The sequence below is a fragment of the Rhinolophus hipposideros genome (assembly GCF_964194185.1).
Source record: "Rhinolophus hipposideros genome assembly, chromosome: 11".
Taxonomy (NCBI): domain Eukaryota; kingdom Metazoa; phylum Chordata; class Mammalia; order Chiroptera; family Rhinolophidae; genus Rhinolophus; species Rhinolophus hipposideros.
The window spans coordinates 4,361,362-4,387,974 of NC_138057.1; the positions used below are offsets into that span (position 1 = coordinate 4,361,362).

General features: G+C 51.1%; 1 protein-coding gene across 8 annotated transcripts in view; it reads left to right on the forward strand.

Annotated features, from left to right (window-relative positions):
- SEMA4D (semaphorin 4D) overlaps positions 1–22,776 on the forward strand; it is a 111,420-nt gene extending 88,644 nt beyond the window's left edge. For 4 of the 8 annotated variants that reach the window (XM_081067573.1, XM_081067570.1, XM_081067572.1 and 1 more), the window contains 3 exons: positions 4,192–4,364; positions 4,458–4,501; positions 5,388–7,687. In XM_081067573.1, coding sequence (XP_080923699.1) covers positions 4,192–4,364; positions 4,458–4,501; positions 5,388–6,295 — 1,125 coding nt within the window. In that variant the 3' untranslated portion in view covers positions 6,296–7,687. Of the gene's footprint in view, positions 1–4,191; positions 4,365–4,457; positions 4,502–5,387; positions 7,688–7,906; positions 8,117–16,116; positions 16,327–16,597; positions 16,721–19,640; positions 19,739–20,357 lie in introns of those variants that run through there. The other 4 variants (XM_081067574.1, XM_081067575.1, XM_081067577.1 and 1 more) reach the window with 3 other exon arrangements.
- Positions 22,777–26,613: the final 3,837 nt, after the last annotated feature.

Here is a 26,613-nt window from a genome sequence, read left to right on the forward strand (position 1 = left end):
AGCACTGAAAATTGGAAGTGGGCCATGTGTCGTATTGCCCTTGGCCACAGGCCTGCCTATCACTTGGCCTTTCCCACCTGACCCTGTTTCAGAGCCTTGCTCCAGGGCCTCAGGCCTCGTTGTTGTCCTACGCTGCTCTGCTACTGAGCATTTCATTTTGACCTCTGCACTCCCAGCGGCCCTCTCTCTCCAGGTATGGGTGGGGCTTCACGCTGGAAGGAGGTTGTCCCCACGGTCCCTCAGGGCTTCCTCCCTGCCTGGTTCTTGACAGGGCTCTCCACCCAGTTTGTGGGGACTCCCTTGGCTCCGGGCAGTGGGCCACCTGACGTTGAAAGAAGGAGCTGCAGAAGCCCTTCCCACCGCCACCATGTCCCTTAGTTGCTGGGGCCAGCACCCTGGAGGCCTCCAAATTGTTGAGTACTCATCACTGTGTTGAGAACACAGCGCTGCTCTGTTCCATGATGTCATTCAGGGACCCAGGCTGGCCAAGACCCTGCTGTCTTAACCCAAGGCTTTTGGAGCACATGGGTGCCAATCTTATAGGTGGAAGGTGGAAGGAAGGGAAGGGGACAGGGTCAGGTGTGGGTGGTTATGAGTCAGTCCTCTGCTCACATGCCTTGGACCAGGACTTGGTCACGTGGCCACGCCCAGGGTCGGGGGTGGCCCTATAGGAAGCTTGGTGCCCAGGGGAACAGGTTGCCTCTCCCCTCAGGAGCCCCCTGCACTGGGTGTGGCCTTGTTGCATGGAATAGGTAGAAATGCACCCTGCACACCGTGGCTTCCCACACCGTCTCCTCAGGCCGGTGGGCTCAGGATGAGTTGGCAGTGGCCATAGCACTGCTGGGCCAGCATGAAGCGGTGTGTTCAGGGGTGAAAAGCGCTTCCTCATGCACCCAGGGGGTCAGGCACGTCCCCGCTGAAGGCAGACGTGTTCCTGGGCTCCTGCCCTCCCATCCCTGACCTGACCGCTGCCGTCAGTTAAGACAACTTTAGGAGGAGGGCACCGCAAGGCTGATGTGCGCAGTGGCCTTGAGCAGAAGTGTCATGTGTGACTCGGAGTGTGGCGCCAGAATGCAAGGTCTGGGTCAGCCGTGCCTGGCCTGTTGTAGAAAACTGGTGAACGCCTACTGCAGGGCTGTGCATGCAGACGGGACAGCACACGGCCCCCCGCTCCGCATAGGGGCTGTCCTTGTCACTGCCTCCTCTCGCCTGCTGACAAGTGCGTTTGGTTTGTGTTTGTGTTGTGGCAAATGGACACCACATAAAATTTCACTGTTTTTCCGTATGCTCAGCAGCGTTAAGTGCATTGCCATTGTCATGCAGCCATCACCATATCCATCTCCAGAACTGTGTCATCTTGGGAATCTCAAACTGACGCCGTTACGCACTTAAGTCCCCAGTCCTTCCCTCCCCCACCCCCTGGCACCCACCACTCTACTTTCCATTTCTGTGATGTGACGACTCTAGAGACCTTGTATAAGTAGGATCAGATAATACTTGTCCTTTTGGCCTGTTTTATTTAGCATCATGTCCTCAGGTTCATTCATATTGTAGCGTGTATTACAATTTCCTTTCTAAGACTGAATAATATTCCATTGTACGGATGGACCACAGCTTGTTTATGCATTCGTCTGTTAGTGGACGTTTCGGTAGCTTCCATCCCTAGGCTATTATAAACAATGCTGCCATGAATGTGGATGTATAAATAGCTGTTTGAAATCCTAATTCACTTCTTTGGGGGCACACGGCACATGTGCTTTGTGTGGTCGTTTCGGAGCCCACAGGGCAGGCTGCTTCTGACGTTGAAGGGGATGTGCTTCAGTGGTGAGACCCGGCCTATAGGCAAAGGAGAGAAAACTGCTCGGACAGCTCCTTCAACTCTGCCCACATCCTCCCAGCACCACCACAGGGCCCACTGTGGCCCACGTGCACAGAAACCAAGATGTGACAGTGGGAGCCCCATATTGTGGCCGAAGGCGCCGTCCCTGGAGGGGCGTGGGGACCCGCGAGGCCCCAGGGAAGGGGCCTCTCAACAAACCTCACAGATGCTGGGCAGCCCCTGATCAGGATGTTTTTCCTTTGCCTTGGAAATGTTTTTTATTTTGAAGTAATTCTAGATTCAAGGGAGAGTTGGGGGATAGTTCAGGGCGCCCCTGTGGGCCCTCCTCCCAGCGCACGCCTGTCTAACCTGAGGGTTCTGCTGGCCCACTTGTCACTGAGCTAGAGACAGCGGATATTCCGCATTCCCACAGTGTCCTTCTGGGCCCAGGGTCCCATGTGGCCTCAGGCATCTACTTCCCTTCTGGTCTGGGACAGCTCCCCCCTGTCCTCGTCATGGTGGCCTTGACACTTTTGGAGAGAACTGGTCAGTGTTTGGTGAACGCCCCTTCATTTGGTGTGTCTCATTTTCTCGTGACTAGACTGGGGTTGAGGGTTTGGGGGAGATGACTCTGGAGGGCACCGTCCTGGAATCCACATGACTCTCAGAGTTACTCTGTTTAATTTTCCACACTGCCCTCACAGTGGGCTGCCTTAGCGTCACCAGTGGGCCTTGCCTGCAGTGGTCACTGTCGCCCATTCTCCACGTGCTTGGCTATCCCCCTTCCCTTCCACGTTCGTTAACTGGAATCTGTGAGGTGCTGTCAGTTATTTCATGGGAGCTCAGCTGACACCTGTGGGGGCTGCAAGAGCTGGGGGCTGAGCGGCCCGTGTGGTGTGGAGGATGGAGCCAGCATGGGATGGGCTTGCCCTCCCCACACCCAGCCACCTAACCGGGGTGAGGCGTCGGGGCTCTCCAGCAGTCTGGGCCACCTGTTCTGTGATGTGTGAGAGTCCACGCCCTCGCCAGGGTCCCTCTGTGGACCTCGGTGGTCCTTTGAAGTTGCCTACTTGGCCTTTCGCCCCAGAAAATATTCCTTACCTCTGTGAACCGTGTGATTGATTCCCTGACCGTGATCCATCCACGGCACCTTCACTCCTTACAGATATGGCGGACACGTGGCCTCTTCTGCCCAGGTCTCTACTAACACAGATAGGTGAGCACTGGGCCTGGTTCTGTGCCACTTGTCTCACCGTTTGACTCTGTTGCAGATGGCACTTCCCTTTCAGCTGTGGTTGCACACGATGGCTCAGTGACCTTCAATGCATCACAGGCCAGAAGATCTGGGGGCAACACCAGGGACTTTGAGCTCAGCCAGACTCTGAAGTTAATCGAGAAGCTGTTCTCCAAGAATAAACGCCATCGTGTCTTGTCTGAGTCTAAATTCTGAGCACTGTGTAAACTTGGAGTCTTCTGATGTTAACCAGAGGTCGTTCTAGGACATCAAGGTGACATGAAAGCACCAGGCAAAGGACAGAGTGAATGTCAAAACCTGAACTGCAAGCCCTGGATCGGCCCGGGTGGACTTGTGTGGGGCCCTCGTTTTGGCCGAGCTCACTGAAGACATCAGCCCTGCTGGCCTATGTGCTGGGTTCTCTGCCAGCACTGGGCATGGGGGAGGTGGCGAGAGTGGCCAGCGATCCCAAACCAAGCATTCCAGATCACTGAGGAGCCTGCTTTGCTCTGCTTCTGAGTGTGACGGTCAAGTTCCAGATCTGCATATTGCTCCCTCATAAATGTAGACACATGATCAGCAGATGCCTTTTCACTTCTTTTATTCCATGTAGCATGTGTTCACTCTCCAGTTGCGTTTGTTGACACCTCGTTGCTGTGAGCCGTACTGGATTCAGATAACAGAGGACATCTCACTCTGTGCTCTGGTGCCCACATTGGGTTCCGAGGTCGTGTCCTGCAGCCTGTGGCCTGTGGTGAGGCTGGGCATGTCTAGCTAATGGGTCTCCCTCCCAGACAGGGCTGAACAGGCTCAGAGACATGTTCTGCTGCTCTTAAGGATGAAGGTGGGCGCCTGCACGTGGAAGGAGGGACTGGCCAAGGCCCAGTGCATTCTGAGTTACATGAAGATTTTGCTCAAAAATCATGTGTTTGCTTGCCCATGTTGTCACAGTGCTGCACTCAGATTTGTCTGGGGTCTGTCCTGGCCTCGCTCCAGTTCTGAGCGAGGGGTGGGGGACTTCTCTTCCTCCAGGAAGCACTTGGTCACCGCTCCCCTTGGGCTGGAGAATCTGCACTGGGCATCCGTCATGTTGCTGGCGGCCCCGGGCCCACCCATTCTCATCTGTTTACACCCACAGGGCAGAAGGTTCGTCTACGCTGGTTCCAACTCGGGTGTGGTCCAGGCCCCCGTCGCCTTCTGTGGGAAGCACAGTACCTGTGAGGACTGTGTGTTGGCCCGGGACCCCTACTGCGTCTGGAGCCTGGTCACGGCGACCTGCGTGGCCCTGTACCAGGCCAACAGCCCCAGCAGGTACCCGGCGGGGGTAGTGTAGCATGCAGGTGCCTGGCCGCCCCACCATGGGAAGCACGTGCATGTGTGTACTCTGTGCCCCTTGTTTTGCAGGGGTCTGATTCAGGACATGAGTGGGGATGCGTCCTCGTGCCCTGGTAAGTTGCTTATTCTCTCTCCACACCCTTCAGGAGTAGCCAGTCTCGTAACCATTTCACAGTGCTTTGGTGGTGTGGCATTTTGCACATTTTGTTTTCCTTTCTTTACTCGGAACAAGGTCAGATACCTTTTGGCAGACCCTGAGACCTTTCTCTGTCCCTTTTATTTCAGAAAAGAATGTTTGAAGCCACGCAGAGTGTATTCGTTTATTGGAAAGCACTCTCTGTCCTAAACTGTAATGTCCACTCTTGAGATGCGTCTCTCTTCTCTTAGCTCGGGCTCGTTAAACAAAACCTGTACCTCTTGTGAATGGGAGGAAAGATTAGTCCTCGAGCAATTGAGACTGTCGTGGGTGGCGTTTCCCTTGGGTGATCCCACCGCCTGCCAGGAGGTCAGGCACGTCCCAGCTGAATGAAGGCGGACGTGCCCCTGGGCTCCTGCCCTCACATCCCTGACCTGACCGCTGCCATCAGTTAAGACAACTTTAGGAGGAGGGCACCACAAGGCTGATGTGTGCAGTGGCCTTGAGCAGAAGTGTGTCATGTGTGACTCAGAGTGCGGCCGCCAGACCGCGTGACCAGCTCCTCGGCCTCCCCATCTGATGCGTTTTCTCCTGGGAAACCAGGGTGCGAAATGGGATTTCTGCCGCTCAGAGGTGTCTCCGATGTCTTGGTCTCTGTGGGCTGCCATCCAGGGCTCATCTTTGCTTTTTGGTCATGCATGTCTTTGTCTCCTTAGTTGTTTTGGAAGATTCCATGTTCTGGAAGGTTCCATTCCAGTGGGTGAAATTCTTGTGTTCCTCTTGTGCTTATTGACCTATTTTTGAAAGAAGTTAAGTAGCAAGCAGGGTTGTTGATGCTGTGCACATTTATTTTGATGTTCCAGATAAAATTAAGGAAAGTTTCCGGCAGCATTTTTTCAAGCGTGGCAGCACAGCAGAACTCAGATGCCCCCAAAAGTCCAACCTGGCGCGGGTGGTGTGGAAGTTCCAGGACGGTGTGCTGAAGGCCGAGAGCCCCAAGTACAGCCTGGTGGGCAGGAAAAACCTGCTCATCTTCAACCTTTCAGAAGGAGACAGTGGGGTGTACCAGTGCCTATCGGAGGAGAGGGTCAGGAACAAGACGGTCCTGCAGGTGGTGGCCAAGCACGTTCTGGAGGTCAAGACGGTCTCACGGACCTCAGCGGCCTCCACCATTCTGGCCACTGGGACAGAAGGTGGTAGGATTACCCCCGAAGTAGCAAAGGGGCCCACCCACGGCTCCTCTCCTCGGACCCCAGCTGTTCAGGTCACCACACCTTCCAGCCTGGTGCCCACCAGCACGTCCTGCGAACCAAAGATTGTCATCAACACAGTCCCCCAGGTCCACTCGGAGAAGACGATGTATCTAAAGTCCAGTGACAACCGCCTCCTCATGTTCCTTTTCCTCCTCTTCTTCGTCCTCTGTCTCTGCCTGTTTTCCTACAACTGCTATAAGGGCTACCTGCCTGGACAGTGCCTAAAATTCCGTTCCGCCGTGCTACTGGGGAAGAAGCAGCCCACATCGGACTTCTCCGACTGCGAGCAGAGTGTGAAGGAGACGCTGGTGGAGCAGGGCAGCCTCTCCCAGCAGAACGGAGGGCAGCCCAGGCCGGCCCTGGACACCGGCTACGAGACGGAGCAGGACACCATGGCCAGCAGAGCGCCCACTGACAGGGAAGATTCGCAGAGGGTCGACGACCTCCCGGTCAGGGACAAACCGTTCGATGTCAAGTGCGACTTGAAGTTCGCCGACTCGGATGCAGATGGGGACTGAGGCGTGTCGAGGAGAGGTCTCTGTGTCCCCTGTGCATTAACCTCACCCCGTGCCGTGTAGGTAGCCCGTCGTCCGCAGACCTCAGTTTTCTGTGTCCCTTCTCTTGGGTCAAGTTTGTGACTTGGTTTCTCTTTGTCCTTTCGGAAAACAACGAGCCTCACACCCGGGCTCCCTTGGCCAGTCGATTGGAACTCTGTGAGACATACCTGCAGCGGCATCTCACCCGACCCCTCACTTGCGGCGGGGAGAGGGCTGGACTGCCACTGGCCTGGGAAGAGGTGAACATTGAGCATCCCCTCCTCAGAGCGGCCACTGAAAGATAATTTAATTCCAGATTGGAAATGACATTTTAGTTTATCAGATTGGTAACTTAATTGCCTGTTGTCCAGATTGGCACGAATCTTTTCTTCCACGTAATTATTTTTTAGTACTTTGCTTTAATTTTGTTGGAGTGTTAGGTCATTTATTTTTTAAATTACTAAAGCAGATGTTTTAATATTTGGAAGATATACATCTTCTAGATTTTGTTGTATGTTAGGATATGATATGGCTTACGTTGCTTACAATTCTCAGGGATAAACTTACTTTTGCTAAACATGTTCTTTCTGCTTTTAGAAATGCAGACGAAGCCGTCTCTTGAGCACACTTTTTTTAAAAAAATTTATTCCTTGAGGGAAGTGTCGTTTTTAGAGAGATTTTCTTTCTGTACTTTTTTTATCTTGTTTTAACTCTTTTGAAGAAGAGAAGGCGTGGAGGACTGTCCCATGACCACCAGGCAGGGTTTTGAGCGAGGCATGGTGGCCCCAGTGGGCGCTGGGTGGAGCTGAGCTGGCCCAGAGCTGAGGGGACGAGCGTTTCACAATCCATTGCCCACGGCCACTGGTCAAAACCTCCTGTCCAGACCAACGGAACGTTCACCAGGACTCTGACCATCTGAACATCTCCTTTTTCTTTTTTGCTTCCATCTCACACCTCTTACCCACCCAGACTTTCCACATGGCTGACCTGAGCCATCCACAACTGGAGGAGAGCCGGGCAGCAGGGGGCAATGGGCCTGTGACCACAGCTGCCCACAGACGCCGCAGTGGCAGTCCTGCGTGGCCTCGCGCTGTCTGTAAGGCGTGAGGGCCACTGCAGTGTAACATCACTGACTTCACACTCCACTTACCGCTGTCCAAACGCCCACAAGAGGAGACTTTTTTTCCGTGGCAAAGAGCAATAAACTCTGGATTTCTGTGTGCCTGTGTGGACAGTCTCATCTTCCAGCATGATAGGATTCGACTTTTTGGTGTAAACATTTGTGTTTTATAAGATTTACTTTGTTTTTATTTTTCTACTTTAAATTGTATACATTTGGAAAGTTACCGAATAAATGAGAATCTTATATCCTTGACGTGGGCACGTGACTTGCTGAGGCTGTGGGGCCTCCCTCCCGCATGTGTGACAGGCGTGGCCGAGTCTCCTGCTCCCTCCACGCACGGCCTGGGCAGGGGCCCAGGACAGCACTGGGTCCCTTTCTTTTCCCGAGCTTGCTTCTCTTCTCTGCATGTGGTGTGTTCCTGACGACTTGTGCCTCAGTGCCCTCTCTCTTTTCTGTCCTCTGTCTCGCAGCCTCATCTCCTATGCCCTTCCCTCCTCCGGGGTCCTCCTCCCTGTCCTGTCTGGGCCCCGACTCATCTTCCTCTCCCCGAAGCCCCTGGCTGGGCTCAGGCTCGGGGCCTGACAGCCACCTGAGGGTCACCTTGCTGCCGCCCTTCCTCAGCGACCAAGCCCAGCACGTGCATGCCCTGGGGACCTTCCACCTCTTCTGCCAGGCCACAGGTGAGCGGGGCACCTGTTCAGTTCAGGTGGGGATGGGGGGTGCGGACCTCCTCCACCAGCACTGCCTTCCTGGCTGCACCCCTCGGTGAGCCCGGTGAAATTAAACCGTCAGCCCAAACCTATTCCTCTGGACAGCAGGGGCCAGCCAACTTTTCTGCATAGGCGAAATGTTAACTGTTTTAGGCCTTGCAGTTTCTTGTTTGTAGTTTCTGTCCCAACTGCTCAGCTCTGCGCTTGTGGCCTGGAAGCTGCCAGTGGGTGGGTGTGACTATGCGTAAATTAAACCGTATTTACAAATCGAGTGTCAGGCGAGATGTGGCCCAAAGGCCAAGGTGTACCAATCGCTAGTCTACAGGATTACTTCTACATCTGATAACAAGTGGGGTTTGATATATGTGGCATTTGGCAATTTCAAAATTAGCTTCGGAACCTCCAGAATGGGAATTGTTTTAATGACTTGTTGGTGACATTTAAACGCAGAAAAGACTGCGAACTAACAGAAGCCCTTTGGACCTGGGAGGCGTTCATTGGGCAGTGTTGGAAGGGGACACAAGACAAACCCACCTTTCAAGTGCATCCTGGGTGTCGGGCAGTGCCTGGCGGCCCAGGTCTCCCATGTGTCAGCATCTAAATAGCCTCCAAGAGAAAACAAGACCTTAGAGGCCGTGGCAGCTCCGTCATCTGCTAGGGGGCATGAATGACATTAGTGAGGAAAAAAACAAATCCTGTTCTTTCGTTCTGAGATTTTTAACAAGCTGTGAGAAGCTGCTATGTGTCAGGCTGCTGCCTGTCTCCCTGTTGAGTTGGCTCCTCAGCCTTTGAATATCCTGTATCTGCTGTGAGGTAGCATGTGTGGGCACTGGGGCTCTGCACGGGCCATGGGGTGGCCGGGCACGTTGCCTGAGAACGGGAGGCAGTAGAGCCAGACCTCCAGAGTCTGCTCCATGCTGGGCCCAGGCCTGTGTGCGACGCCCAGGCTGCTCCTGGGCCAGTGAGTGCCGTTGGGCAGCACCTAGGACCTGCTCCAGCCTCCCAGGCACACTGGGACCCTCCCCGTCAGGGAAAGCCAGGAAGGTGGTGCTGGGTTCCCACGATCTGGCAGAGGCCCTTGGGCCTGCAGGAGGATGGATACAGGCAGACCATGTGGTCAGGAGCTGTGCGCCGTTAGGTGTGATCTCAGGTGTGTGTCACCTGTTAGCTGGGCGTGTGCACACACACACTCCTGTTCATCCCCACAGCCTGGAATGGGGAGAGGACGAAGACCAGGGCCTGGGAAACAGACTTTGCGGCTGATCTGAACAGAAGCCACTCCGGGCATTTCAAACACAGGGACTTTAGTAGAGAGCTTTAGTTACAAAGATGGTGGAAGGGCCGGGGCAGAAGGGAGGTAAGGCTCCCTGAAACATAGTAACTGCAGGCACAACCACCAGCTGTCGGACAGTTAGGGGCTCACTCAGAGCCATCCTTGCCTGCCCTCAGGGCCATGGTGTCTGCGCTGAATTCACTGTGGCAGACTTGCGTCAGGAAGCCCCCTCATGTCCTGCCAGGGCCTCCATGGCGGGACCTAGCGACAAGCTGGTGGCCAGAGCTAGGGCGATGCAGCTTGTGGTCTTGCAGCCGAAACAGGAGAGCTGGGTAGACCCGGGAGTGAGGAGCTGAGAGGACGGCGCCTCAGCACCACTGACCTGAGACAGCTTGCGGAGCAGCGTGAGTTCCTGGCGCTCCGGATGGATGGGCCAGGGAAACAGCCCCCCATCCCTGCCCCGTCCTCCTGCTCCTGTGCTCAGTTTCTCTCCAGTTGTTTGCCCTAGCTGGGACCTTTCCTTGTTCCACAGAGGCCACCATCTGAGGCTGTGGGGCAGCCCACGATGGACCCGCCTTTCTAGGGAGGCTGTCGTGTCCTTTGCCATCCAGAGAGGGGTGCTGCTTATATCCTGTTCAGTGTTGAGGCCACCCAAGGGGCCCCAGGCTGTGCATTTGCTCCGTGTGGGCTCAGGACTGCAGACTGAATGCCTCACACACACAGCCTGCATACCCCGCACACACGCTACACACACTGCACACACCCAAATGCCATATGCATGCCACACATCAAACCACACACACACCCCGCACACTCTGCACCCAACATATACACATGACGCCATGCGCCACACACATCACACAGCACACAAATATACACAACACATATACACACACCACAAATAATCACATACACATACACTCCACACTTGGGACCTTTGAGCCCCCTGGAGGCGGTGTGCTGCTGTGTGGCCCCCTGTTCGGCAGCATGTGAGTGAGAAGTGCGTGCACCAGAGACTGCTTGGGGGCACGGCGGGGGGCAGGGGGTCTCATCCCAGGCCACACAGTGGTCCCTGTGCCGCCTCGGCCTCCCCTGAAGCCCGGCGCCCACTCCACCCTCTAGAAAGACTCCCCTTCATTTCTGTCCCTTTCAGCAGGCAAAAGCCAGGAGGTGGCCCTCGGGGACCCCACTGATGGGCATTCGAAGAGACCCCTCAACCGAGTGGCTTCACATCCACGCAGGAAGCCTGCTATTCCCAAAGGCAGCCTGCTGTTGAGGGACAGAGCAGGCAAGAGTGGGTCCCCCTGTCTGACACCCCATGCAGGCCTTGTCCCCAGGCCTGTTCAGCCACAGGCATGGGGTGCCCCAGTGACATATCCGACTAGGCATGTTTTCCCTTTTACCCTAAATCTAGCCCACAAGGCAGCGCTGGTTAACAAGCAGCCAATTAAAATGGCGGTGTCTGTGGCCATCTCCTCTCTGAATCCTAGCAGGTGGCAGACTAAAGACCAAGCCCCTCAAGCTGCGGTCTGCACAGGTGCTGCTCCATGCCGCTATTGCCCGCCTGCCTCCTTTCTGTGTTACTCCCTGAGGAGTCCCCACGTGCTCTCAGGCCTGGCATCCCCACAGGGCTGAGTTTATGGAACCGTGTCACTATGGCTCAGGCTCTGTCCTGCCGAAGGCCAGGTGGGATTCTTACAGTGTTCACGGCCTTGCAGCTCGGTGACTGAGGGCTTTCCCAGACTCTGTCTTCCCTCCATCTCCTGACCTCAGTGGAGTGTGTGTATGTGTGCGTGTGCATGTGTGTGCTTGTATGTCTGCGTTTGTGTGTATATGTGTGTACATACTTGTGTGTAATCGTGTTTTTCTTTTTGGTCCAAAGCATGTTGCACATTGCACTCTGTGGGCACACCTCCATTCAGGGGCTGAGGCCTGAGTATGGCAGGAGCTCTGGTTCTGGAGTGGTTGTCCAAACTGCCAACTGCCTTTCATCTGGAAGGGATCTATGTGCATGATGGCGAATTAGGGTATTGACAAGGAGAGAAAGGAATCCTGAGCTGAAGGAATTAAGCGTGCAGTCGTGTTCCACTTTTCGGAAATAATGATTCCATGCTCCTTGTGACAAAATTAGAATCGTATAGATAAGCCGTGAAATAATCCCACTGTTTGCACGTAAGCACAAGTAGCTTTATTTTGGCATATAAATGTGGGCATATAAATAATAGTGACTGATGGTAGTGAGTCTCGATCCATGCATATGCAATGCAAGCATGCACATGTAAATCATGCACTTGCATATGCATATACACATACAGAAATTGATCTATATAATTTTTTAACAAAAGTGGAATCTTTCTTTACCCCGTGAATCCAGCTCCGGTCCCTTATATGACTATGTCAGAGGTAGACCTGTGTCATTTTTAAAGCTAAGAATAGACCTCCTACACTTGAGTAACTTTTGGATATTCAATGTTTTGTGGGCTTTTATGTTTTAACTACAGTATTAACAATCAGAGCCCTTTAAATCACCGGGGTCAGAGAGATCGTAGAAGGAGGGCTGAGTCTCAAGGGTCCAGTCCTGCGGTGACTGCTGGTGCAAACGTGCATGCAAGGACTCCTGAAATTGCTGTGGGGGTAGTTGACCCATGAGTTGGTCATTTTCCAGAAAGGGTCACCCTCCACTTCAGGGCAAGGTGACTCTTGCTGGAGTCTCAGTGCTTAGTATGTTTGATCAGGTGGTTTTTGCCAGAAGCTAAGTCTCTGTTGCGTGATAATCCACGCGCCTTTCCAACAGAGCAGTGCTGTCCTGGGGTTTCTGGAAGTCTTGTGTGTGGCAGTGTCATCCACAGAAGGGAGTCCCCCCTGACCCTCTGTGTGGTCGGGAGACCCCGCAACATTGTGAAGAACCTTTTGCTACATTCAGTTCTCGTGATTAGGACCTGGGCATTTTGGGGTTCACTCTTCAGCTGATCACAGGGCACTGGCAGCTTTGGGACAAGCTTAAGACACCCTGAGGAGGAAAGCCAATAAAATCAGATGGTGGAGACCCAGGAGAGCCCCTCCCAGCTGGGTCTGCTGACTTCTGTGCATTAGTGGACTCTGGGCCCCGCAGGGGATGCCTAGTCCTGGGGCTGCGGCATGAGTGTCCTTGGTGTGTGCAGCCTCTGTGCTCTGAGAACAGCCGCAGAGCTGTGCCTGGGTCCCTAGTTGCTGGCAGGCCCCTGGGCATGAGCATAGGAGGTGGGTGAGCCCACTGGCAGCTGGCCCCAGGGTCAGAGTCGACCACCTGCAACAAGCACGGGCCTGCCTGGTGGAGCTGCACAGACAGCAGTGGGGGCACCCAGTGCGGATGTCACCTAATCACTTGGGGTGGGTCCCATCATACTTCCCTCTAACCCAGGGTTCTCTGGCCCCCACCTCCTGGATGGGTCGGCCTCCCTCCTTGGAGAGAGGCCATTGTTCCCAGTACTTCTGTTTTTGTCACAAAGTAGATAGAGGTCTACACTAGTGGTCTCCTTAGATCATTTTGGACGAGGGTGGGGCAGGAAGAGCCCACAGCCCCTGCCCCGCGTCGACCCTAAGGTGGGTGCTAGGCCCCGAGACTCCTGCCAGCCCCAGCCCACAGAGGCCAGCCGAGGCCGCTGTGGGGGACAGGCCCAGCGGTCCACGTTTCCAAGGAGCGGGCCCTGTGGGACAGATGGGTTTGGGCTGCTGCCCAGGTCCCCACTGATGTTGCAGCCTGGTGACTTTGCCAACTGGTTTTAACTTTCACTTTCCCTCTCTCTTTAATTTCCTCTGCATTCAGAATGAGTTGGATAGTTTTTTAAAAGAATAAATGGAATGTAAGTACTTCTTTAACATTTTTAATGTTTTACTTCAGTTAAATACACACTTAAAGAGTATTTAATGATGCCTAAGAATGTCCTCATGACAGAGGTGTGCGTGGTAGGTGTTTGCTGTACTGTTTATGCCACAGGAGTTGTGGCCTTGGGGGATTTTACTCCTGAAAGGTCCCAACTCACGTGCACGTGGTCGGGGGGGGGGGGGGGGGGAGGCGAATTAGGCCCCAGCTCAGGCCACTCAGATTCCTTGTCCCAGGGTTGGTCATGAGAGCCTTCTCTATAGAGAGAGTACAAAATGACAAAAACTTTAGAAAGAAAGTCCTGCACAGAACACAGGAAACAAGCCTAGGAGGGCCGGGACAGCCAGTGGGCTGCTGTGCAAAGCACTTTTGAACTTTCAGAATTTCCTGCAGAATCTAGGGCACATTTCTTTCTTTCAAGATAGTAGTTTCTTTTTGTTCTAAAAGCACTATTCATTATAGTGAATTTAGAAACTCCAGGAAAGTATAAAGAGCGAAATTTAAACGACCTAAATTTAAACCTGCCAGCGTTATGGCCATTTTTTGGCCTTTACTCTATGCATATATATGAATGTGTCTATACACACATACACACACATATTTACACATATGTACATATGTGTACACACAGGCACTTACATTTTTTCATTGAATGTAACGTTCTTAGTATTTTTCTGTGTTGCTAAATCTTTTTCTTAAACGTGATTGCTGATGAATGACAACACAGTGGCTGTCCCGTCCTTTACGGGACCCTCGTCGGCCGTTTCCCACCTTCTCACCCCCAGACACGGCGTCGACGCGCTCTGTGGGGGCTGATTGCCACGTCAGGGGCACCTCAGGGCTGTCTGCGTCCAGCGTCTGCCCTTCCCCGGGGAGGAAGTTTGGAGGACCCCGACCATGGCGACTGCTGAAAGGCACTGGACAGAGATGAGCAGGTGCCATGGTGGTCACACGGGGACCTGATGGTGTTGGGAATCCATCGAAAGTAATCTTAGTTCAACTGGAAGCTTCTCCTCTTTCTAAAAGACCCAGCACCTGACAGAACTCTCTGCCACCGCCTCACCCTCCCAAGGTGGCGTGTGGGGCCCCCACCTTTACCCCTTATGTCTGGCCATGCACACGCTCCCACACACTTGCACACCAAATGCCTATTGCTTTTTGTGCCAGTTCGTTCATCCCTCTGCTCTATAATTTGTTTTACCTGCTCAGTGGGCTCCAGCCACAGGTAGACACACGTAGTCCTTCCCTCTGCTGCTGACCGTCCTCCATGACGCCACGTTTGATTTCATCCTTCCCCGGTTAGTGAGCATCTAAGGAGAATGTAGCCTTTAAAACCTGAGTCTCAGGTGGTGTGAGCGTCAGGCGGAGCTGCTCTGCGCCAGGTCAGCCCACACCCCACCTGTCTGCAGTGGGTGGTGTCCATGTGGAGCCAGGTGCTGGACAAGGAGGCCAGAGAGGGTCCGTAGTCCACGCCACTGGGGTGTCCACCTGCCACAGGTGGGAGTGAGAGGGGCAGCAGGTGGGTTAGTGAGGCCTGGCCCCAGCCCCAGGGCCGTGACTGGGAGCCGCAGTGACGGGGGCCCTCAAGAAGTCCGGCCTGCTCACCTCTTTCGTCTCGCTGCGGCGGCCTGGGATTCTAGGGCAGACTGAGCTTCTATACCTGTCTAGGCCCTGGCCTGGCCTTTGCCACTGTCGCAGCTCAATAGGTTTGCACATACCTGAGGCAGAAGCCTAGCAGTGCTCAGTGGGGCTATTTCAATTCTCCCTTAGCCCACCTTCAGCAGACTTGGGTGGAAACCTGTGTGTACACAGACCATGTACAGGTGCCCTGGTTTGTTTGTCCTTCAGCAGGGGGTGGGAACGGGGCCTGTCTCAGCATAGCTCCTGGGCCCAGGCTGAAGCCTGAAACCCACAGGCTTGTCCAGCAGCACTTAAGGCTAAGGAAGCCAGCCCCAACAGGCTGCTTCCAGTCCTGGGGCCAGAGCACAGATCTTGTTCCTGGCTCGCCACGCACTGCTCTTCAGGGCCTTCCACCCTGTCCCCTCTGCAGTGGCCTGGAAGCTTGTCCCGAGTGAGGCAGGAAGCCCAGGTGCTTGTACTGTGCTCCTGGCCCAAGTCTGGCTCAGCAGGGCTAAGGCCCTGGCTAGGGTCCAGGGCCAAGCATGGCAGAAAGGAGATGGGGCCCATTCCCCACTCTCCTCCAAGTGCTTATTTCCATAGGACAAGCCCTCAGCCCTTCTCAGCACGCCGGCGCCCTCCCCCAGCCCACCCAAGAGTTCCCAGGGCCCGTTGCACCCCCTTAGCTTGGCAAGGCCCATCTCGGTCCTATCAAGAGCAGGAACTCTGGCCCTCAGCATGGTGGGGAGAATGCCTAGGAGGCAGAGCCTGTGGCTGAAGGCGGTGGCAGCAGGGCCAGGGCAGGCAGATGAAGTTCCCAGGCCCAGAGCCACCTGTGAAACAGACACCCAGCCCAGAGCACCACCACCAGGGTCTCCATCAGAGAAGGTATATAGCTCCCAATGGCCTAAACACTTGGAGCAGGTGTCTGAGTGAGGCCAGGAGCAGGGTGCATGGGCCGTGAGGGCAATGAGCATGTATGCCTATTTCTCCCAAGGCTACTGGGGACCACAGCAGGAGCCACCGCCAGGCCTCTTCGGGGGCAGGGCAGGGACTGAGCTGAATGCTGTTGAGTTGCTTCAGGTCCACCTGGGATAACAGAAACCCCCAAACTGAGCAGCGCCCTGCCCCCTGCCCCCAAGCCTGGGCCAGGGCAGTTCCTGTGCTTCCCCATGGGGTTCTGGGACACAGGGTGGAGCTGGCCTGTGTGTCCCCCAGGTCCTGCTGATGTTCGCTTTGTCTGGGAGAAGAATGGGCGCGAAGTGCAGACGTGTGTTCCCGTGCAGACCCACGCACTGCCTGATGGCAGGGCCCATGTGCTCAGCTGGCTGCGGGACGCCATCCGTGAGAGCACAGAGTACCGCTGCTCCGTCCTCTCCTCAGTGGGGAGCCAGACCTCCCAAGTGAGGATCACCCTCATGAGACGAGGTAAGCAGCGGCCCACCACCCGCGTCCCTACTGCAGCTCTCCTAGGCCATATGTTTTACTGTTTACTCTGTGTCTCCAACAGCAGGCTTGTGTGTGACATTTCAGCCTGCCTTCCACTAAGAAAGATGGCTGTTCATTTTCACCCTCTGTCTCCCCATGCACGCACACTGGCTGCCTGTCTCCCATCCTTCCAGAGTATGTGTCACTTTAGAATGGCGCTGAGCCTGTGGGTCTGTTATGATGGCTCTTCCTGTACTTTTGTTTCCCACAGTGCTGAACTCCAGCTGCTGGGCTCCAAGTTTTTAATTCCACAGCAGACTCTGCAGTTCTCTAAGTCCCTGATCAACACAGACATACTGGTGTCCTGTCCTCAGCCTCCTGAAACCTCTGCACCAGGAGCCAAGTGCTGCCCTGCATTTGTGCCTGGAAGCTGGAGGTTCCATTCCTCTGACATTGGACCATGTGTCCTGTGTCCCAAGCACACTTTTGGTTTTCTGTGAAGTGTGTCCTCCGGTCCACCTCAGATGGGGCATCTGAGAAGTCAGTGTTTCCAGAGCCAATGTTTTCTCTGTCGTCATTCTTTAGATGAGACTTCAGTTGGGTAGACAATTCTGGCCTAAAAATCATTCCCTAGTGTCTGAAGGCTTGTTCCACTGACCTCTCTGCCTGTGACCACTATCTTTTGAGAACAATGCAAGTTCATGGTGTCTTGAAGTTTTCATGCCTGGTGGGCTCATTACATGTGGAAGCCCCTACCCTTCAACTCTTGCAGGTTTTCTTGAACAATTGCTCACTCCTCTCCACTTCACTTACTGTTCTCTTTCTGAAACTATTTTCTAAGATGCTGGGCCACTTGGGCTGGTCCATCTTCTCTTTCCTATCTGTCAACCCTCTGCATTTTGCCTCTACTTCGGGTAGATTTTCTCAACTTTATCTTGCACACTTGTTACTGAGTTTTCATCTCACTGTCACATTTTTATTACTTAAGAGCTTTATGTTCTGTTCTCCTGTTCCATTCTGTTCTTGTTCCATAGATGCAGGATGCTGTCTTCACTCTCTGAGGATAAGGATAGGTTTCTTTAGTTTTCTTCTCCCTCCAAATTGCCCTTTTCTGCTTGTTTTGTCCGTCTTCTCTTTCCCTCAGAAGTCCCGTGGCCCTTGATTGTCTGTTTACATTTAAGAGAGGGACTCAAAGGGCCCTCCTATTGAGGCCCTTTCTACCCAAGGCGTGGTCTGTGCACTGGCAGCATTTGCATCATCTGAGAACTTGTTAGAAATGCAGAGCATCGGGTCTGGCCCCAGATCTGCTGAATTAGAAGACCTGGAGAGGTGGGACACCTTGTGTTAAGAAGTTCTCCAAGTGATTCCTGTGAGCACTAGAAACTGGTCTGCCCAGCACCTCTCCATGTCCTGTGTGCTGTAATCCCCTGGGGGCGTCTGGCTACAGCCCACACTTGGAGCAGCAGGCCCTCCAGGTTTAGGTTGAGCTGTCAGTAGGGACTTAGGTTGGGCAGGAGGACAGGACCTCATCATTTAGTATGAAAATGTCCACTGAATCTGTCTCCTTTCAATGCAGGCCCTACCCTCAGCAGTACCCTCCTGAGGCCCCATGTCCTGTATTCTCTGAGATGACCTGTTTCTTCTGGTGCAAAGGAGGGAACTTCCCTGGTGGGTGGAGTGGGAAAGGGGGCCATGCTTCCACTTCTAAACAGCCTTTGAAACAAGCTGCCTATTAGCCCCCTGTTGCAGCGCCCAGGTCGAGGGCCTTTCTGTAAGTTTGATCCTAGGAATCAGCTTTCTTGGGTCTGGTGAGGACTTGGGTTTCCACTGGACCCTCCGCTGTTCAGCTCCCACATTGTTGCTGTTTCCCCTCCTATTCTGTTTTCAAGAGTGTGTATGTTTGTGTGTGTGTGTGTGTGCATGTGTGCATGTGTGCATGTGTGTGCGTGTGTGTGTGCGTGTTTAAGCCTTTTGTCATTTTAGTGGGGATTGGGAGAGGGAAAGAATAATTGCAAATAAATATTCACGCCCACCTAAAACCTCCATTCCTTTCATTTCTATAAAATGCCCTGCCTGTTGCTGTCAGGATAACACAGAACAATCGTGTCAATGTGACGTACAAATTGTGACGTCTTATCCAGAAGTTAGGTGAATGGTACTGTCAGCTCTTCACTATGCAGTAACAGCCAGAGAGGTGACGAGGCAGCTGGAGCCCGTTGGTGTCTTACCTCATCCACTTCACTTGGTTGTCTCATGATGTAGGAACTGTTAGCCCCACTTGGCAGATGATGCAGGTTAAGTGACTTGCCCAAGGTCATACCCCACCTCAGGCTGTGTGGAGCAGGACCTGACTTTGACCGCGGGAGAGTTTTATACCCAAGTCACTCTACAGACAGCAGACACAAGACGAGAGAGGGGCTAAACGGCGTAACCACAGTGAAGACACCTCAGCATTTTCTTTTCTCCCTGCCCACCATGTTTATTGAAGGTACAGTGGTGCAGAAGCAGGATGAGTTTAGGATGTGTTAGAAATTAAATGCCTCTCGGCAGATGTGGGGTCTTATGCTGTGAGTCCTGAGTCCCTGCAGGGCCTTGCAGTTAAGGGGCACCGGCCACAGGCTGGCTATGTGAGTGCCACAATCCCTGGACCACTCAGGTCTACCCAGGGCGTGAGTTCTACTTCCTGTCTGAAGGGCTCTGGTTCTTGGACCCCGTTTCTGAAACTAGTGACATGTGCTGTTGTCCAAAGCAAGAACACAGTTCATTTTTTATTTACAAAGAAAAACTCTGGCTCAGGATTTTGCCATCGTGACAGCCCTGCAAGTAACTAATTTTTATAACCCAGGGTCAAACACACATGTGTGGAGCAGGTAGCAGGTCGCATAATGTCTTTAGAATTCACAGTGCCTGCTGGCCTGGTCAGCTGAGCTGACTTCTAAGCCTTAGCTCCTGCCTCAGTGGAGGGGAGAGGAGGCCCCCGGCCTCGAGGCCCAGGGTCTCTACATCACCCCAAGAGGAGTGGGAGTTTAACTCCTCTCTCACCTGGAGAGAAAGTGCCAATGACATGTGGAGGACGGGGCCAGTGTGCCTTGGGGAGCAGCTGCACCAGAGCTGGTGGCCTAGGGAGGGCAGGCAGGGTGGGGGCACTGACTGGACAAGCCCCCACAGCCAGAAAGGTCAGGCCCCCTGGCTGAGACCACTGGCTTCAGGGGAACAGTCACCTACCACAGCATGGCCTCTGTGGAGGGTGGCCACCTGTCAGTGCCACAAAAGCCCATGATACTGAGCCCTGGAGCTTCGCTTCTGTCTTGTAGAAGTGACCCACCAGGAGAAGTGGACCAGAGAGCTCGCCGCCTGGAGGGCTGTGGTTGGGGAGCATGACCGCATGATGCAGGGCTGGAAGAAGGCATGGGTATGTGACCCAGGGCTGGCTGCCTCTCCGTGGGGGTTGTTTCTGGGTCCATTCATGCCAGTGGGTGGGGCTCTTCCAGGAAATGGAAATCAGGTGGGACCGGAGGGACTTGGGCTTGAAGGGCAGTGCCAGCTGGTTCTGGTTAGATATGCCCCATGGCCACCCCACCCCGGACAGAGCAAGAAACATGGGTAGGTGAGACGTTGGTTGCTTGCGACCTCAGCACTTGGTTGGGTGTCTGCTAGTGGGCACGTGGGTGAGCAGTGTGCGCCATTCCAGCGGAGGCGGCAGAACAGGCATTCCCAGACAGGCGTCAGCCCTGGGCTCCTTTGTTGGCCACCACCGCAAGGTCAGGCCAGAGATTTACCACATGGAAAAGTGATCAGTGTGACAATTCACACCCAGGTCCCTCCTTGTTGCCAGCAGGCTGTATGTGACATCCTCCAAGCCTAGCCCCCAGCAGGGGCACCTCCCAAAGGCCTAATAGACCCCAAGGGGGGCACATAGGACAAGAGACCTGAGGCGTTTGGCTACATCTGACAGTCTGTGGGGAAGAGGGGTGAGAGGAGGAAAGGCCAGATGTCCTGACAGGAATTCAAAGACCACATTGTTCTTTCAGGAAAGCTGTAACAAGGACAATTTTTAGCCACCAGGAGGCAGGGCTGCCCGGATGCCACCTGCCACGCCCCCCTGGAGATGACCCTTGGCCGTGAGTTGTCACCTCACCTATTCAGATGCAGCCTGGGGACTGGGCACTGCAGAGCACAGAGTCCTGACTGGACCTCTATGACAGTGGCTGGAAACTTTTTAAAAATTAGGTGCTTACATGTGACAGAGGGTCTATCTGGCAGAAGCTGGAAACCGAGATGGTTAATGGGCTGCAAACGGAAACTGATTAAGACAGTGGGGTGTGTGAGAGCTCCTTTCCAGAAGCACCGCTGTTATGCTCCCCAGATCACTCCTCTGCAATCTGAGTCATTTCACATTACAGGAGTGGACCACCCACAGAATAGCCAGTGGTGTCCACTAAAGCCTGCTGCTGATCCCCAGCTCCAAACTCAGCCACTTAACTCAGGTGCACAGCAGGGGGGGAAGGTGAGACTCCACATGAAAAGAATTGCCTTGAGCCTCGAGTGATGCTGGCCCTCAGTGGGTGCTGGCACGGCTGTGAGGGCTTCGCGCTTGTCCTCAGCCATCTCAGAGTAGAGACTGTTCCGTAAAGTGTGCTGTCATTCGCAGTGTTGGCCGTGGGCGCTGAGCTTGTCGCAGGCAGAAAAGCCAGCAGCTCGTCGTGCACTCCACTGGTACCTGTCATTTTCTGCACAGTGGGGTGACTTGAGAGTACTGTCACAGCTGTGTCTGAATCTAGTTATCAACACTGCGTCCCCAAAGCCTCTGCCGCACGTGCGTACAGGTGAGGCCGGCGGCCCAACACGGCTCAGCCTGCAACCGTACAGACTCTTTCTTCTTGTTTGTAGAATGAGTTCCTCACGGAGAGCCTGCCTCTCATAAAACTAAAACCTCTGTTAAAAATGAAGCTGAATTTCTCTTGTGACCCGGGAAATGGATGTCTTCTCAGCCTCATGACTGCAGCCTGTGTCCAGACCCGTCCTCTGAGGCCGGTGAGTTTTCTAACAGCCTTCCTATGAGACAGCACACATTTCCTGCCGGGTACTTCCAGGATCTACTGCAAACAAGGCTTCCTGAGGATGACTGACCTCGGGGTTAGGCTCACCCTGATGTCCGCCCTCGCTCCCTCTGCCCTGCCACCCCGGGGCCAGCGCATGCTGCCAGAGGACACCGATCGGCTGCAGACCTTCCCACATCATGACAGACCTTTTATAAGATCCATCAGCTCTCGTGTGTTTCTTGCATGGGGACAGCTCCAGCTCCTACAGACTCCAAGTGAACTGCTCGAAGGTTTGCACCCTTTCCTTGGGGCTGTTCTCTGTATCAATTAAACTTCCCCCTCAAGTCGGGGTATAGTGAGAGCGCTTTCATGTTCAACAAAACAATTAGATAACAAGAGTGTACTGTTGGGAAATGTGCTTATGAGGATGCATTTGGATTCTTTGCACTGCTGAGAAAAATAAAGGCAGAGTGTTCTATGTCTGCTCAGTGAGGTCTGTGCTCAGGGGGCCCCAGCACCGCCTGCTTCCTGCGATGCCATCAGCACAGTGTCAGTCACCACACCGCTACCTGTGCAGTGGTGGCCTCTGCCAGGGCAATGGGGCATCGAGTCACACTAGATGTGAGTATGATGTGGAAGGCCACCTTCTCTGCTGCAACCTCCTTCACCCTACATTTGTTGAGCAAACACCATGGCCAGAGACCTCAGGGGCTCTGAACAGAGAACCTGCGTCGCCAGCAGAGGTTTTGGTAATGATCTTTTCTCACGATCATTTTGTCGTTTTTATGTTTTTAAATTTATTTTCCAATTACAGTTAACTCACTAATAGAGTGGTACTTCGGTTTTCGAACGTCTCTGTTGACGAACATTTCGGTTTACAAACGCCGTAAATTTTATGGCTCTATGGTATTATTAGATAGTAAAATTCATGCTAAATTTGCAGTTTTAAGGGTTGATTTTAAAGGTCAGGAACAGATTAATCCATTTTGCATTACTTTCTATGGGGAAACCTTGCCTCGGTTTTCAAACGTTTCAGAACTTGAACAGTCTTCCGGAACAGATTAAATTAGAAAACCGAGGTACAACTGTATTATATTTAAGGTGTACAACATAATGATTAGATATTTATATAACTTACGAAGTGATTACCCTGATAAGTCTAGTACCCACCTGACACCATGCATAGTTATTACAATATTATGGACTGTATTCCCTGTGCTGTACTTTGCATTCCTGTGACTGTTTCTATAACTGGCTATTTGTGCTTCTTAATGCCCTTCTCTTTTTCTGCCTATGCCCTTACCTCCCTCCCTTCTGGCAACCATCAATTTGAATGAGTTTGTTTCTGTTTTGTGTCTTTATTTTGTTTTTTAGATTCCTCAGAGAAATCATATGTTACTTGTCTTTCTCTGACTCAATTCACTTAGTATAATACTCTCTAGGTCCATCCATGTTATCTCAAATGGCAAGATTTTGATTTTTGTGGCTGAGTAATATTCCGTTGTATAATTGTATCACTTCTTTATTCATTTGTCTGTCAATGGACACTTGAGATTCCTTCCATATCTTGGCTATTATAAATAATTGTTGCATTCAGCACGACAAGAGTGGTGGGAAGCGAGAAGTGCGGAGAAGGTTAAAAAAGACAGTAGACAAGAGTAGAGTGCAAGCGGGGTCAAGGAACTCAAATCTCAAGGACTGAGCCTTGAATGGGCCAACTCATAGCTTTCATTAGTTAGATGTGGAAGTAAAAGAAGTAAAGCTTGTCAATCTCAAGATCTGTGAATCCCATACATTACAATAAGAAACTGATTTAAGTCAATCACCCTTGCCTGCAGGGAGCCGTAAGTCTCAGGATAAGTACTTCCCCAAGGGACAAAACTTTATGCATATGAATAGATGGAGAGCACATCACTGAGTCACTTCCCCTGCAGGTTGTGGGAAGGAATGCAGCCACTGAGGCAGAGGCTGTCCTTAGCCGGGAGAAGGTGGGGGGCTGTGTCCACCTCTGTCGACCCCGCGAGTTCCCCAGATGGTCCCCACGCGGCTGTGTCTGGCTTGGGTTGTCCCGCCCCCCCCACACCCCGTGGGGAATCTTACCTGTCATTGACTAGCCAGCCATCTTTTGGGGGCCAAACAGGGGGACATAGGTGTAAGCATAAAGGAGACGCAAAGTCCCTGAAAGGATCCGTCTCACAGACTCTCCTTTCTTTAGGAGACAGATGGGTAGGCTGCTGCGTGGCAACAAAGAATGCTGCAGTGAACACAGGGATGCATGTACCTTTTCAAAGTTGTGTTTTGGTTTTCTTTAGATAAACACCCACGAGTGGAATTGCTGGGTCATATGGTAGTTCCATTTTTAATTTTTTCAGGAAACTCCATACTGTTTTCCACAGTGGCTGCACCAATGTGCAATCCCACCAACAGTGCACAAGCGTTCCCTTTTCTCCACATCCGCGCCAGCACTTGTGGTTTGTTGATTTATTGAAGATAGCCATTCTGACATTAGTGAGGTGGTAGATATCTCCCTGGGATTTTGATTTGCATTTCTCTGATGATTAGTGACGTAGAGCATCTTTTCATATGTCTATTGGATCTGTATGTCCTCTTTGGAGAAATGTCTATTCAGGTCCTCTGCCCACTTTTCACTTGGATTTTTGTTTGTTCGTTTGTTTGCTTGTTTTGGTGTTCAGGTGTATAAGTTCTTTATACGTTTTGGATATTAACCCATTATTTGATGTATCATTGGCAAATATCTTCTCCCATTCAGTAGGTTGTCTTTTCGCTTTGTTGATAGTTTCCTTTACTGTGCAAAACTTTCTTAGTTTGATGTAGTCCCATTTGTTTATTTTCTCTTTTGTTTCCCTTGCCCAAGGAGATATATCAAAATAATAATAATAATAATAATAATAATAATAATAATACTGAGAGCAATGTCAGAGAGTTTACTGCCTATGTTTTCTTCTAGGAGTTTTATGATTCCAGGTCTTACATTGAAGTTCTCTAATCCATTTTGAGTTTATTTTTGTATATGGTGTAAGAAAGTGGTCTAATTTCATTTTTTTTTTTTGGCATGTTGTTGAAGAGACTGTACTTACCCCATTGTATATTCTTGCCTCCTTTGTCATAGATTAATTGGCCATATAGGCTGGGCTCTCTATTCTGTTCCATTGATCTCTGTCTGTTTTTATGCCAGTACCATGCTGCTTTGATTACGATTGCCTTGTAGTATAGATTGATATCACGATCTCTAACTTTGTTCTTCTTTTAATATTGCTTTGACTATTTGGTGTCTTTGGTATTCCCTATATATTTTTAGGATTATTTGTTCTAGTTCTGTGTAAAATGTCATTGGTATTTTGATAGGGATTGCATTGAATCTGTAGACTTCTTTGGGTGGTGCGGACATTTTAGCAATGTTAATTCTTCCTATCAATGAATGTGGGACATCCTACCATTTATTTGTGGTTTCAACGTCTCTGAGTTTTCTGACTACAGGTCTTTTACCTCCTTTGTTAAATTTATTCCTACACATTTTGTTCTTTTTTTGGTGGAATGGGAATGTTTTCTTAATTCGTCTGATAGTTTTTGGTGTATAAAAATGCAACCAACTTCTGAGTATTAATTTTGTATCCTGCAACTTTACTGAATTCATTTGTTAGTTCTAATAGTTTTTTGGTGGAATCTTTAGGGTTGTCTACATATAGTTTCATATCATCTGCAAATAATGATAATTTTACTTCTTCCTTTCCAATTTGGATGCCTCTAATTTCTTTTCCATGTCCAACCACGTGGCTAGGACTTCCAATACTATGTTGAATAAAGTGGTGAAAGTGGACATACTTGCCTTGTTCCTGATCTTAAAGAAAAAACTTCCAGCTTTTTCCCATTGAGGATATTAGCTGTGGGGTTGTCATATATGGCCTTTATTATGTTGAGGTATATTCCCTCTATCCCCATTTTGCTGAGGGTTTTTTTTTCCCAGCATAAATGGATGTTGGATTTTGTCAAATACTTTTTCTGCATCTATTGATATGATTATATGATTTTTATTCTTTTATCTATGCAGTGTATCATGTTAACTGATTTGCGGATATTGAACCAACCTTGCATCAGAGGAATAAATCCCACTTGTTCATCATGTATGATTTTTTTTAATGTATTGCTGAATTTGGTTTGTTAATATTGAGAATTTTTACACTTATGTTTGTCAAAGATATTGGCCCACAATTTTTGTGTGTGTGATTTTGGAATCAGAGTAATACTGGTCTTATGATTTTGGGAGCCTTCCTCCTCTTCAATTTTTTGGAATAGTTTGAGAGGGTAGGTATTAATTCTTCTTTGAATGTTTGGTAAAATTCCCCTGTGAAGACATCTGGTGTAGGAATTTTATTTGTTGGGAGTTTTTTGAAAACGGATTCAATTTCATTAGTAGTTATCAGTCTGTTCAGATTTTGTTTCTACCAGTCTTGGAAGGTTGTATGTTTCTAGGAATTTATAATTTCCTCCAGATTGTCCAATTTGTTGGAATATAATTGTATTTTCTTATATTCGTTTGGTGTCAGTTGTCAATTTCTGCTCTTTCAGTTCTGATTATTTTTATTTGGGCCCTCTTTTTCGTGATGAGTCTGGCTAAAGGTTTATCAATTTTGTTTATCTTTTCAATAAAGCCAGCTCTTAGTTTCACTCATCTTTTCTATTGTTTTTTTTTTTTGTCTCTATTTCATTTATTTCTGTTCTGATCTTTATTATTTCCTTCTCTCTACTCACTATGGGCTTCTTTTTCTAGTTCCTTTAGATTAGATGGCTTGAAATTTTTCTTGTTTCTTGAGGTAGGCCTGTATTTCTATGAATTTCTCTCTAAGAATTGCTTTCGCTGTGTCCCATAGAATTTGAGTCATCGTTTTCATTTTCATTTGTCTCAAGGTATCTTTTGATTTCCTCTCTGATCTCATTGTTAACCCATTCATTTAGTAGTATGTTATTTAGCCTCCAAGTGTTTGTGTTTTTTCTTCTTGTAATCAATTTCTAGTTTCATACTATTGTGATTAGAGAAGATGCTTAATATGATTTCAGTCTTCTTAAATTTATTGAGACTTGTTTTGTGGCCTAACATGTGATTTATCCTGGACAAATGTTCTATGTGCACTTGAAAAGAATGTACATTCTGCTGCTTTTAGGTGGACTGTTCTAAAAATATCTATTAAATCCATCTGGTCTAATGTGTCATTTAAGACCACTGTTT